Below are 12099 nucleotides of genomic sequence, written 5' to 3' on the forward strand. Positions count from 1 at the left end.
TTGAACTCCGATGTAATGACCTCCTGCCCCTCTTTTAAGCGACTAGTATGCAGAAAATGAGAATGTCTCTATGCAGAACAGACTACTTCGGCTCTTATTTTAGAATAAGCCTGCTGCGAAGAAAGCCAAACAAAAAATATACATATAGAATTTCGCTGTATTTACGCTATCGTTCGTAAATCATGAAACTGAGCGAAAGCAGTGTACAAGGCGGTGCAGTTTTCCCTTGTCGTGTGGTAGAGATCTTATATTTTTATTACTAATGACAAGACATTAATCTAGCAAAATAAATAATTAAACCGAGCGGCGTTGTACGCTATGCGATATAGTTTGGCTTCGTCGATCGGTCAAGATGTTTAATTTATTGCATTACATTGAATAAGGTTTTCCCTGAGTTTAATGATCTATGCTGAAAGCGGACTCCTTGAACACTACGTACCACTTCAAACATGTTTTACTGTACAAACGTATACTGCAGTACATTCTTGTATTATATGTGCTCTAAACATTTCTTCTGGGTAACTGGAGTGTATAGGGCATCGTAAATAAACATCAGCGTCTCGCACATCTGCGAATTTTATCCGTAGAGTTCATCAATACTACCTCGTCGGAAAGCTAGTGCCGCCATCTATGCGAGTTTCTTAAACAGCGCTTCATCCACATCGGGACCGCCGGGAAGACGAGGTTGCTTATTTTTCTTAACCTAGTATTTCGCCGAAAACGTGGGTGATGCCTCTGAATCGGCAGCTGCACCGCAGTGCGCCGCGATGCTCTTTTTGGTGCGTATATATAATTATATGACATCGCGCTTTTCCTTTTAATAAGTTTAACACAAGTGTTCACCTGCTGTAGAAACTTTCGCAGCTTTTCTTCGATTTTGGACGCGAGAATAGCCGTATTCTTATGGCTGAATCCACTTTGCAAGCCCAACAATAGCCAAGCCAGATACGAAACCTCGTCTCCCAGGCTTTTCTGCGCCTCTCCATGGCTAAGTTGGGCCAAGAATTTTCTTGGCTCACATTCAGTTCCATCACGAACTTCAGCCATCCAGCGATCAGTGGACTGCTTCATTTTACCTTGGACGAGGACCTGAACTTCCAGTTTCTTTTGTCGATAAGATTCCCATTTCCAGTCTATTTCCTCTCGACATACCTCCGCCATCTTTGCCTCTCTGTATTCCTTTGAAGCCACTCGTCGTTGTTCGATGACCTCGTTAGTTTTCTTGATCAACCAGCTTCAAGGTTTTTTCTTCCCTTTCCAGGAGTTTACTGCTTTTCCGTGTTTTATTTTCATGCTGATTAATATTTCTGATTATAATCCTACATTTCGACGGAGCGATTGTTCATTGCATCCCCAACGGTGGCTGCTATAATCGCGATTTGTTGATTGCTTAATTTTGAATTCTTTTTTGTGTTTCTTGCATCTTTCTAACCGGGATTCCAGTCTGCAGACCAATACGTTTACGATCACTTCACAAACTGCACTCCCTATTTTTGGAAGCGAACATCGCAAAACGAACTGACGTAGAAAGGAAACAAGCGCTGGCAAATTACATCCCTTGTATATCAGGCCCTTTACAGCGTTTCATTCTAACCTCCAAACTAAGCGCTTGTCTCCTCTCTATGTGCCTTCGTTCTTCGCTGTTCAGTTCCAGATGGATAACGAACATGCCTAAGCTGCTATTCTGTACTCCCCCTCCTAGCCTATTTCAATCTTTACAAGTTTCCTATTGATTCGCTGCGTCATTAAGCAGTAGAGATTGGTCATCTGCCTGTTCCGAATATCAATGTGTTTTATCCTTAGCATTTAGTTTCTCAACTTACAATGACTAGGCTGCACTGCTCACAGAGCTCTAGCATTATCTTCATGTTACAACCTGTGCGTCCATTCCGATCCTTGATGCGGCCATTTGTGTCCCCAATAGTATAATAGCGGCAGCGTCTCTAAACGGTTTTATACCGTCATTGAGACTGTTAACTAGATCCGTGATTTCTTGCCTGCATTTTCCCCTTGACGTAAATAAGCTACCGTTAGCTCTTAGCGGCAATTGTTCCCGATACCGAAACATGTTCTTCGGAAGTTTATTTTAACTTTTGCCAATCTGTTCCTTGATGTATCAACATACCTCCTCCTCGTTCTGCCCCCTTCTTCTCCATCTAGAGCTCTGGAGCCCCTTTCAGTTGTGGCGACGAGAACCTCATGGAGTGGCGACGCACTAAACTTGAGTTGTTTATGACCCCTAATCTTGCGCCACGGGCAACTCATGCCCTTGCGTCGAAAGCGGCCCACAAACTGCTTCTGCTATAGTGAGTCTTGAGAAAATGTTTTCTAAAGCGCTCATGGCCAGATAAGAGTTCACACGTAGACATTCATCAAGAGATTCACAAGAACAAAATACAGATAAAATCGCATCATAACGAAACCTTAGTATAGCTGGTCAAAAGTCTGAATAGCTGGTCAATGAAATCGGTTTTTATGACCCGGACCGACAGATGGCTCCCACTCAATATTGCGGACACCGAAGTTGGTAAGGACAGCCAAACTGGTGACTGTAGGTTGGCCATATTTGTTGCCAAAATACCATTCACAGTAATAAATTATATTTAATGCAGTAACAGTCGTTGCAAACTAATATTTCTGCATTTATTGCAGGCGTTCAAGCGGTCATGACAACATTTCAGCATTACAAAGTTATATGCAAGGTCATCTTTTAAGAACTAAAATAATCATTCGTCTGGACACCAAATAGTTCATAATTCAATATCACTCCGCTCCTTTGGACACACTTTAGATACTATGCTGCAGTTCAGTCTCATTCACATTAGAAATCAGTCAGCTCGCGTGCAAGGGTCATCGCATATGACGCTTGACCTGATATTTTTTCGCAAATGCTTTCCGCTAGATAAAACTAAGACAGAAATACTAGATGAGATTTGGAATCACAAATTAACTATTCTAGCATTTCCGTTAGCTGCACATTTTCTTCCTTGCGACCGCAAACTTCAGTATGTTAATAAATATAGCCCCATCACCTCACCTATCATCACCAAGATCATGACCATCATCCTAACTACATCCACTGCAGAAGAACAGCTTCTCCCAAATCTTTCTAATTCCCCTATGTAGCCTCTAAAGTAGTTGAGCACAACATTTGGAAACAGGTATAAACTTTTCTTTAAAGGACTATAGACACCGATCTTCTGGGTGCGTGTTTCTTGTTTGTTTGTAAAGATTCGTAAGTCATTATTATACATGGATTACCATGTGATATTCTCGTACGACACCTAAATAATTTATAATAAAATTTCTTTCCAGTGCTGTTTTTCGGTTTCGGTTTCAGCAAACACTGATGAATGTAACGTCAAAGTGTAGTTATAGGTCACGTAAGGCATGAAAAACTGCAATATAATCGATGCTTCTGCATTCATTATCTTTCCGGCTCATTAGAAAGCCTGGCTTCTACACTGTAGTTATTTAAAACGATGAAAAAGTGATTATATCGACGTTTTTCTATGCCTCACATGACGTATAACCATACTTTGACGTCACGGCCATCATTCAGCCACTGAAACTGAAACAGCATGACAGAAAAATTCGATTATACATTATTTATCTGTCGTGGGCGAATACCACATGGGGATTCATGCATAGTAGTGTCTTCCGCATCATTGGTGAGAATAAAGCATGCAACCAAAATTAGATGTCGATACTCCTTTAAAAGGAAATTATATCCCCATTTCAACATGAGTTCCGCCAGGCACTTTCAACGCTAACACAGTTGGATAAGTCTTATCAAAAGCCAAAGGCAGCCGTCCACAGGCGTTCTACTATTACGTTTTTCCAAGGCGTTTGCTCGGGGTACGCATATTAAACTATCAGACAAAATGAAATCAGCTGAAATTAACCATCAAGCCCCCCAAATGCTTGTGTTGTGTCTGATGTACGCCAAGATTGCGCTTTGGCAATTGTCATCTTCGTAATTTCTGTCAACAACCTAGCGTCTAGTCAAAACGCTAGCGTAAAGCTCATCGCAGACTACTGCATTATTTGTCGGGAAATTATAAGCAACGTATGCCCGTAAATCCCTCAACAACGCACTAGAAGGTTTAACTAATTGGTGCGCTCAGTGGCAGATGGCACATAAGAGAAATAAATCTGCTCAAATCACAATAACCAGCTAGAAGCATTTATGGGGCTTTCAAGTACACCATAGAAACACCGCCCACTGCAGTCACTGAAGATAAATATCTCAGCCTGCTGATAATTCACGACATCAGGTTCAATGCTAAAGGGAATTTAATAGCCACAACGGCTGTAACACGACACTTTTGTTAGCCGATGCCTCAGATTAGCGCCTTAAGAACCTGAACTATTGTCCTACGACGTTTTAGGTAGGTTTGCCTGTGAATATGCTAACTTACGTCAGTTTATATTAACCGAGAGATAACCAATCTCGGAGATCACAAAAATGCAGTCGGGTTCATATGACTCGCAAACATAAATAATGAAAAAGAATTGCAACCACTACTGATTCGCACGAGATACGCGCAGCTTAAACTCATTCATCAGTTAATTTATCACTACCTAGAACAAGACTGTACTAAATATACTGTCGTCTATGAGGCAAGGTGAATGCGTTATAAACGCTCACATATACATAGCCAACGTCGTTTTCATGCTTAGATCTTGAAACAGTAATTTAAGAGCTATGCTGTTTAGCGCCCGTTCATAAGTTGAGCCGCGTCGCCGCCGTCGGCGTAACCGAGCCAAACCACAAATAATTAAAAAAACGAGAGCGCTCGGCTGTAGACGCAGTTTCTTTTATTTATTGTATATAAATATTGCCGAAAAGAAGAGAGTATGCTTAAGCCGCAAAACCCTAGGCTGCACAATATGAGCCCACCATAGCCTCCCCACCATCGACAACATCAAAATTGTGAAAGGCACACACATGCATCTAAATAGAAGATCCAGCTATAGGCAGCTCTTCCGAGGCAGTGTATACTCCCCGCACCGAAGCGCACAGCTCACGGAACAAATATTTCGATGACTGCGGTATATCGGCGTGGCGGTCCATCATACGGTTCTGCCAGAGAATAAATAGTCCCATCAACATAACCAGATCGCATGGCACAACACAGTTTTTCTCAACAAGCAGAAAACCGATACTCTATGGTGTTACTTCAACGTCCTCCTTAAGTGTTCGCTGTATTATGTCCCAGAATAATATAGCGCCAATGCACAGGATAAAACAATGGTCGACGGCCCCGGCGTATTGCACAGGCGGAAATTCACCGTCCATGGCACAAAAATCACCTTAGCATGAAGCCATGCCTTGGCAGGCAGCGTCAATATGTGTAGCTTAAAGATCACGCCTCCTGTTAAGCTGAAGCACACTCTCGCACTGGGCATTGCACATCGTCGTCTTCATCAATTAACACTAATCGAACTAATATCGTACCTAGACGTACTGACGACTCATCAAAGCCAAAGAATTAGTCTACAGTGCCTGAGACACCTACAGAGCTGCGCTCTAAATTCGCATTAAAGAGTATCGTAATCGTCCTGATAATTTTTTCCAATTTAGTGACTCGAGAATAAGACAGTTTGAATGCGTTCATTGCTGCTGGTTCATCATTCACAAAATTTTTGATGCTGCTGAGCGTGTATCTTCTCCTTATCAAATCATTTCCTTAGTGCCTCTCTTTAGCTCTTTCACACCCTTTCTTAGGTTGTGTTATTCATGTTTAAATGTTTTACTGTTACTATGCCGCGTTACGCAACAAACTAGCAATATAAGTTCGTGTCTTTTACAGTGAGCTTTCACAATATGTATTGTGCACAACTTTTGCATATAACCTATACAGCCACCTTGCATACTTTCTTTAGTTGGCTGTTTTGTATTATTCGCATTTTACTGTTGCTACTAACATGCCATATATTTCAATATTCTGGTCAATTCCAGATAGTTGTCTTGTTAACCCCACTATGCCCTCCTGCAACTGTCCGAAATAAGGTTTTCAATATGTGGAAGTAAATAAATAAGAAAAATAAATGACCATGTTTTATCTTTTGATCTTTTCCTCGAGCCACGCAAACAATAGGAATGATTTTCTCGTTAGTTACCGTAACTTTACTTCCCGTTAGACGTTTTTATTTCAGTGAATGTGGAACCCTATTGTATAGGCTGTCCGTTTTAAAAGGTCATTTCGCGCCCGTCTGGTCCTCTGTGATCAATCGCTCAGATATACCCGCGGCTTTCAAGCGTCTAAGGGAAGCGACCCGACCATTGTGTAGAAGTCGACCGGATCTGACCGCCGGCTTCATATCGCAGCTAACTTCAGCCAATGAGCAGGTTCGGTCGCCTGCTGCTGACAGAGCACTGCCATGTGCCTCATCAGTGGCTGCATATCTATGTCACTGGCAGGCAGTGGCGACAACCAGTCGTCAACTGCCCGATGGCACGGTCGCTTCCCACAGACGCTTGAAAGCCGTGGGTATATCTGAATGACCAATCACAAAGGACAAGATAGACGCAAAATGGTCATTTTAAAATGAACAGCTTAAAGAATACGGCCCCTGGTGACTGTCTCGTGACAGCCGCCCAATAAAATTTACGTTATCTCATAACAAATCTCACATTATCCGTAGTCCGTGATTACATGGTCCTATTAAATTGGTCCGGCACCATTCGGTCAGTCACCTATCAGTTTTTGTGATAAACGTCCAACGTCACCAGTTAATTTTCTTACGTATACATACACCCGTTGACCACCCTGCACAACGCGATATCCTTGTACAGTCGCGAGTAATAAATATTAGCACACAGGACGGAACACCGGAGCACCGGAGCGCACAACGCGTGGCGCTGCCGGTGACGAAGAGGCTGATAACGAGAGTGAAGGCCGTTCCCATTATTAGGGGGGTTTGCGGACTGTCACGGCCCTAGCAAAATTGATTTTTCTGACTAGACCTCTATTTTTCTTTTAGCGCATGCAGCCTTGCTCCCGCATGCAACTGGTGAAAACAGAATAGTTGACTTTTTTTCTTGTTTCGGAGTTATTTTTGCTAGCAGCCTCAGCCGCGCTGGGCTTGGTAACTTCTTGAACAGCTCTGCATTCAGGAGCTGCCATAGCCTCCCAAGGAATAAGATTCGAATATAATTTAAAATTAATCGGAGTTAATGAAAAATCGACGTCCTAAAAGGCAGCTTCAAGAGTCATCGCCAGATATTCTCTCTTTTTTGAGCTTGTGTAATACTGGCTAAAAGCAGCGCTATCATCTACTTTTCCCGCGAGTTCCTTTTGACAAACCATCAAAAACATAAAAAAACAGTAATAAAAAGAAGCCACCTTTTCTCATGATATCCGAGCCAAAATAAATGCCGCATGCACGGTCATGTAGGGTCGGCACTTAGACGCTCGGGTGATGGCACGCTTGATAAAGCTTACTTCCTGCCATCCTCGCCCCCTATGCTGCAAATATGGAAACGTCCCGATAGGCAAGTCTGCAAACCGCAGCGCCACGTGGTGAGACATACAAATTCTGATCGCTAGTGATTTGTGCTAATATTTTTTACTCGCGACTTTACTTATAGCATGCAGTGAAACTTAAAACAAATCACGTGAACGGAACTTCAGTCTTGTTTCTGGAGCGCATTTTTTTTGTTTTCATAACATTAGACCGTGGGTGCACATAGCACGTTTTTTTTCTTTGCACTGCTCAATATTTCTGTCTTCGCTCCTTCCACCCGAAAGGCACCTGACGAAGCAGGACTACAACTTCGAGGACAATCTGGACGTGGGTGAATTCCCGCTGAAGTGCTACCTGGTTGACATGGGTTCGCGGAGCACCACGGATGCCGAGCCGGCGGCCGCCGGCGAACCATCGGCTGACGACAGCATGCTCTTGTCCCCGTCATCGTCACCCGTGAGACGGTCGTCCGCGATCACTTCGCCCACACTGGACGTAGACGAGGTACGGGTAGGCTCACGTGGGTCTACGCTTTAATGTATCTTTTCGAGGAATTTTCCTTTTCATGGGGAATTTTTTGCTCAAAACTAGGCAAAAAAAAGGAAAATGAAATCTGGTCAAGTATTCATCCAATTCTTTTAGAACTATAAGGCAAATTAGGGGAGTTTTGGTCACCAAATATTATTTTGGCTAACATAAAATCCCAGATTGGGAAACCCGCGAACCTGGCTACAATGCAGAAAAGAAAAAGGACAGAACAACGCACTCCGTGCAAGTGTGGAAAGCCTTTTCTTGCCGCCATCTTTGGACCTCTCAAAGTACTTGCTACTATTGCTACAGCACAAAGCTTTCATTGGCCCCCTCCCATTAAAGCCATTACGGCGAACAGCATTGAGAAACGGCGTGCCGTTGCTTCGTCAATAGTGGGTTCGCATGGGCTAGCTTCCTTGTTCCAAAGATTACAGCCGTTGATGTACGATACCGCTTCGAGCCGGAACAGTTAGGTTGTCTCGAAAACATTATTAATGAAACGAAAAGAAGGTGGCTATGCATTTATTCGCACTCACTTACATACCTAATACGTCCAAATGCCGTATACACATCGCAATAACACTGCTTCACTTTTAGCTGTTGATCAATTCACCCACACCCTGCGTCTCCTATGAGTCTTGGTTAGCTAAGTGTTTAGAGGGGTTGCCTCAGACAGGCTCTTGTTCTGTTATATCTCCTTACAAGAGTGGGTTTTACTTCAGCTACGCAGTTTATGTGAAAGCTGAATAGGTTCCCTATGTGCTTCTAAGGATTATTTACTCCTTTATTTCTTCTGAATATTGTGTCCTTAATGTCGTCTTTGCTCTGGGCGCAAATGCAGCTCGGTCTCGAGTGACGCGTTGCATCAGCAATATCTTGTAAAGATGCCCGATCACCTAAATCGCATGTTAGCGGCTCGGAAGATTTGTTGGTTTAAATACAGCATTCAAACGTACAGCTTAGGTTTTTCCTGGTTCTGGAAACTAGTGTACAAGCATATACAACTGACCGACCAATGTGGAAGTAAATGCGGTGGTCATTCGTAGCTCACAATTACATGTGTTGAAAATGTAACGGGTGAGATGCGAACTCATGTTATAGTAATGTACGTTCTCTCATAATCCCCTGTTAAGGTCGGAATTCGTTTTTAATAAAGCATGAAAGTGGACTCTTACTAACCCTTTTCTTTAACAGGTACCTTAGGTGGTGGTGTTGGCCGACTTGTTCGACGACGCACTCTTGCTTGAAATACAGGGACATGTTGCAACACAATGCAAGGGGAAATGTTGGACATTTGCAAACTGCTAAAGGCAAAACGAGCAATTTTATGCATAAGCGAGATAACTTTCGGCAACGTCATGTTACAACGCTGGTCTACGAGACCGTGAAAGTTCACGCGTCTTTTGGGAACAACCACGCACGCAGAATGCAGTCATTCTTGCCTTAAAGAAGTATATAAATATGAGCTGCAATGTAATGAGGATGCGTAGCGAGAAATATCTATAAAAGACACGTTATAACAGCGTATCCGCGTAGTTTTCAATTCTTATTCTTGATTAAGCACTCCAAGACTTCGTTTAAGTTAAAAAATTTCCTAAGAATAGCGCAGCACAGTTTTAATCACCGTAAGACATGATCTTGTAATGTATAATTTGGCAATGCCGGGCAATATGGCTATTCAGAAATTTTTGTTTCCTCTTGCAGATTGGCTTGTTCATCAAGAGTCGGTTGAACTGCAGTGATGCCGGGTTCGAGTCCACGGGCACCAAGGAAGGGAGGCAAGATGAATGTGCCCCTGAGGCACCCAATAACAAGTCTGATCTACCTCATGCAAAGGAAGTTGACAACAGGCAGACCATGTCCACACCCCTTGGTGCATTATCGTCGCTTCTCACGGATATTGCTGCAGCGGTCACTGATAATTCGCCTAGTCTAGCTACCATTCGCAACCGCGAGGAGCTGCCTGCCCCACAAGGTGAACAGGACACAAAGACTTCGGCTCCCAGCGGAAAGTCTTCGTTCTTTGGTTTCACATGGAGCTTACCATATGCAAACAGATCAAGAAAAAGCGACGGCGACGCTACTCGGTCTCCATCACGCAAAGCTAGCTCTCGAGAACATGGCGAAAGCAGCAGCAAAGATCGGCCCTCAGGAAGTACAGATGGTGACGAGGACAGGCAGCAGTGCCCGTTTTTTCGGTTTCGATCGAAGGACATTCCAAGCAAGGAAGCATCACCGCAAAAAAGCAGCGGCAGCAGAGTGCCAGCAGCATTCAGTGATAGTGAACAGGCTGCCCCGTCCCCACGGGAGCCCGACGTCCGCAAGAGGGACAGTTTCTGGTCGCGAGTCATCTTCCCGTCCTGAGAGCGTGTGTGGCCCCGCTGTGGGTAGTGTACTTCGTCTTCCATTCAGAAGAAAACGTGCGAGACGATATTGTGTCTTCCGTATCCGTGTGAGACATCTCAAGCCAGTCACCGACCACCCGGTCACCTTACCTCCTCCCCGTGCCAAGAACCCCGAAGGCAACAAGCAAGCAGGGTACCTCTATCACTACGTGGTGGCCTTAAGCTCGTTCCTTTACCGCACAGTTGAGATCAAAAACTAGCCGAGAAGCTGGACCAGACTTTCCGCCACAATCAGGTGCACTTTATCAACTGCTTTTTTTCTCTTTTGCTCTCTTACCCTAAGAATGATTATAACGTGACGCATTGAACGGTTTCGATGGCGTATTTTGGTGCGATTGACAACAGTGCACTTATGTAATCTCCCTCTTGATATCTTGAACAGACTAGTAGGTTACAGTTATTCTGCTTTGTTACTGGTTTTACTCTGCCGCAGAATCAACAGCCTCTCAGCAGCAGAAATATTTGCGCGATGTCAGCAAATTGATGAAATTAGAGAATACATCGCTGTCCTAATTTTTTTACGGTAGTGACATCGAACAAACGCCTTGTAATGCGCATCTTCAGCACTTTTACTAATTTGCTACAGGGGTCAGAGTCATCATGACAGTTTTTTTCTTAGTGGCATGAAAACCATTCACTCATTTCGCCATGCCACCAGAGCGAATGAGTTGCAAGGACAGCTGCACAACACGCCATTCCAAGCTACGGCCGCAAATGATGAATGAAATGTTCTACAGGTATAGTAAATGGCCTACAAGTGTCTTATGGCTCAGGCGAACCTAGAAATTATGGACGCTGTGCAGCGAAGAACGCTGCAATTTTCTTTATGACATACGATGACAGACGGCCGCCAATTAGTTAGCAGAAAGTTCTTATACCTGCTGTTCTAAAAGCATGCTAGAATAATCTTAAGAAAGGCAGTGTGGATGAATGAGAATCACTGGAACGTACTTACTGTCTAAACTGCCTCTTGTTGCACAGATATGTAGATCCTGTATCAAAGCCTACCGGTTCAAGAAGTGATACCAAGCGTCAGACCCTTGAAGATGGGGATCATCGCAGCCGCTTCTTCGAGGTGCCAGCCGAGGATAGGCTGCAACTGACTTTTTTTTTCCTTGGACATCATGCGCATCGCGCTGCTTTGCATGGAGATGGGACTTTGTCGGTTAACAGTTATGGCACCTAGGATGAAGGATTAGTAAATCCGAATAAAACAAAACGATCCTAAATTATACTGTAGTCTCAAGTGTATCCGTTTTTGTACTGGTTCTACCTTTATCCAGATGAATTTTACAGAGTTCTCGCAACTTGCGATCCCGGTACTTTTATGCGATATGGCCCGGTGCGAGAGGTACTGCGCCAACCTGTAAATGGGTACGCACATTCGACGGTACACAGTATTCTCTTGACAACTTTGAAAAGGCAGTAAGTTCCAGCGGACCCCGCGACTCTCTAAGCCAACAGCTTGGAGGGTCTCCGATAATACTGAGACACAGAGAGGCAGTTTTAGTATTGGCTTCCGCAAAAGTTGGCTACAGCATTCATTTATGCTAGGCCTCGAAATTCAAGGAAGTTTTTCAGCACTATACTCGAGCACGCTGCAGATTTTTGTGGCAGAGCGTTCTCGTCGAATTCCACAAACCTTCCAATACAACGCGCAAACCGCACGGCATATACGCAAACTGATTGT

The 12099-nt window shown here is 43.8% G+C and overlaps 1 protein-coding gene across 1 annotated transcript in view; it reads left to right on the forward strand.

Moving 5' to 3' along the window:
- Nucleotides 1-11639, forward strand: part of LOC144130340 (guanylate cyclase soluble subunit beta-1-like) — a 111934-nt gene extending 100295 nt beyond the window's left edge. The window contains exons 11-13 of the mRNA XM_077664270.1: nucleotides 7758-7977; nucleotides 9709-10644; nucleotides 11391-11639. Of these exons, the coding sequence (XP_077520396.1) occupies nucleotides 7758-7977; nucleotides 9709-10368 (880 nt within the window). The 3' untranslated portion in view covers nucleotides 10369-10644; nucleotides 11391-11639. The remainder of the gene's footprint in view (nucleotides 1-7757; nucleotides 7978-9708; nucleotides 10645-11390) is intronic.
- Nucleotides 11640-12099: the final 460 nt, after the last annotated feature.

The sequence above is a fragment of the Amblyomma americanum genome, chromosome 4, assembly GCF_052857255.1.
Source record: "Amblyomma americanum isolate KBUSLIRL-KWMA chromosome 4, ASM5285725v1, whole genome shotgun sequence".
NCBI lineage: Eukaryota > Metazoa > Arthropoda > Arachnida > Ixodida > Ixodidae > Amblyomma > Amblyomma americanum.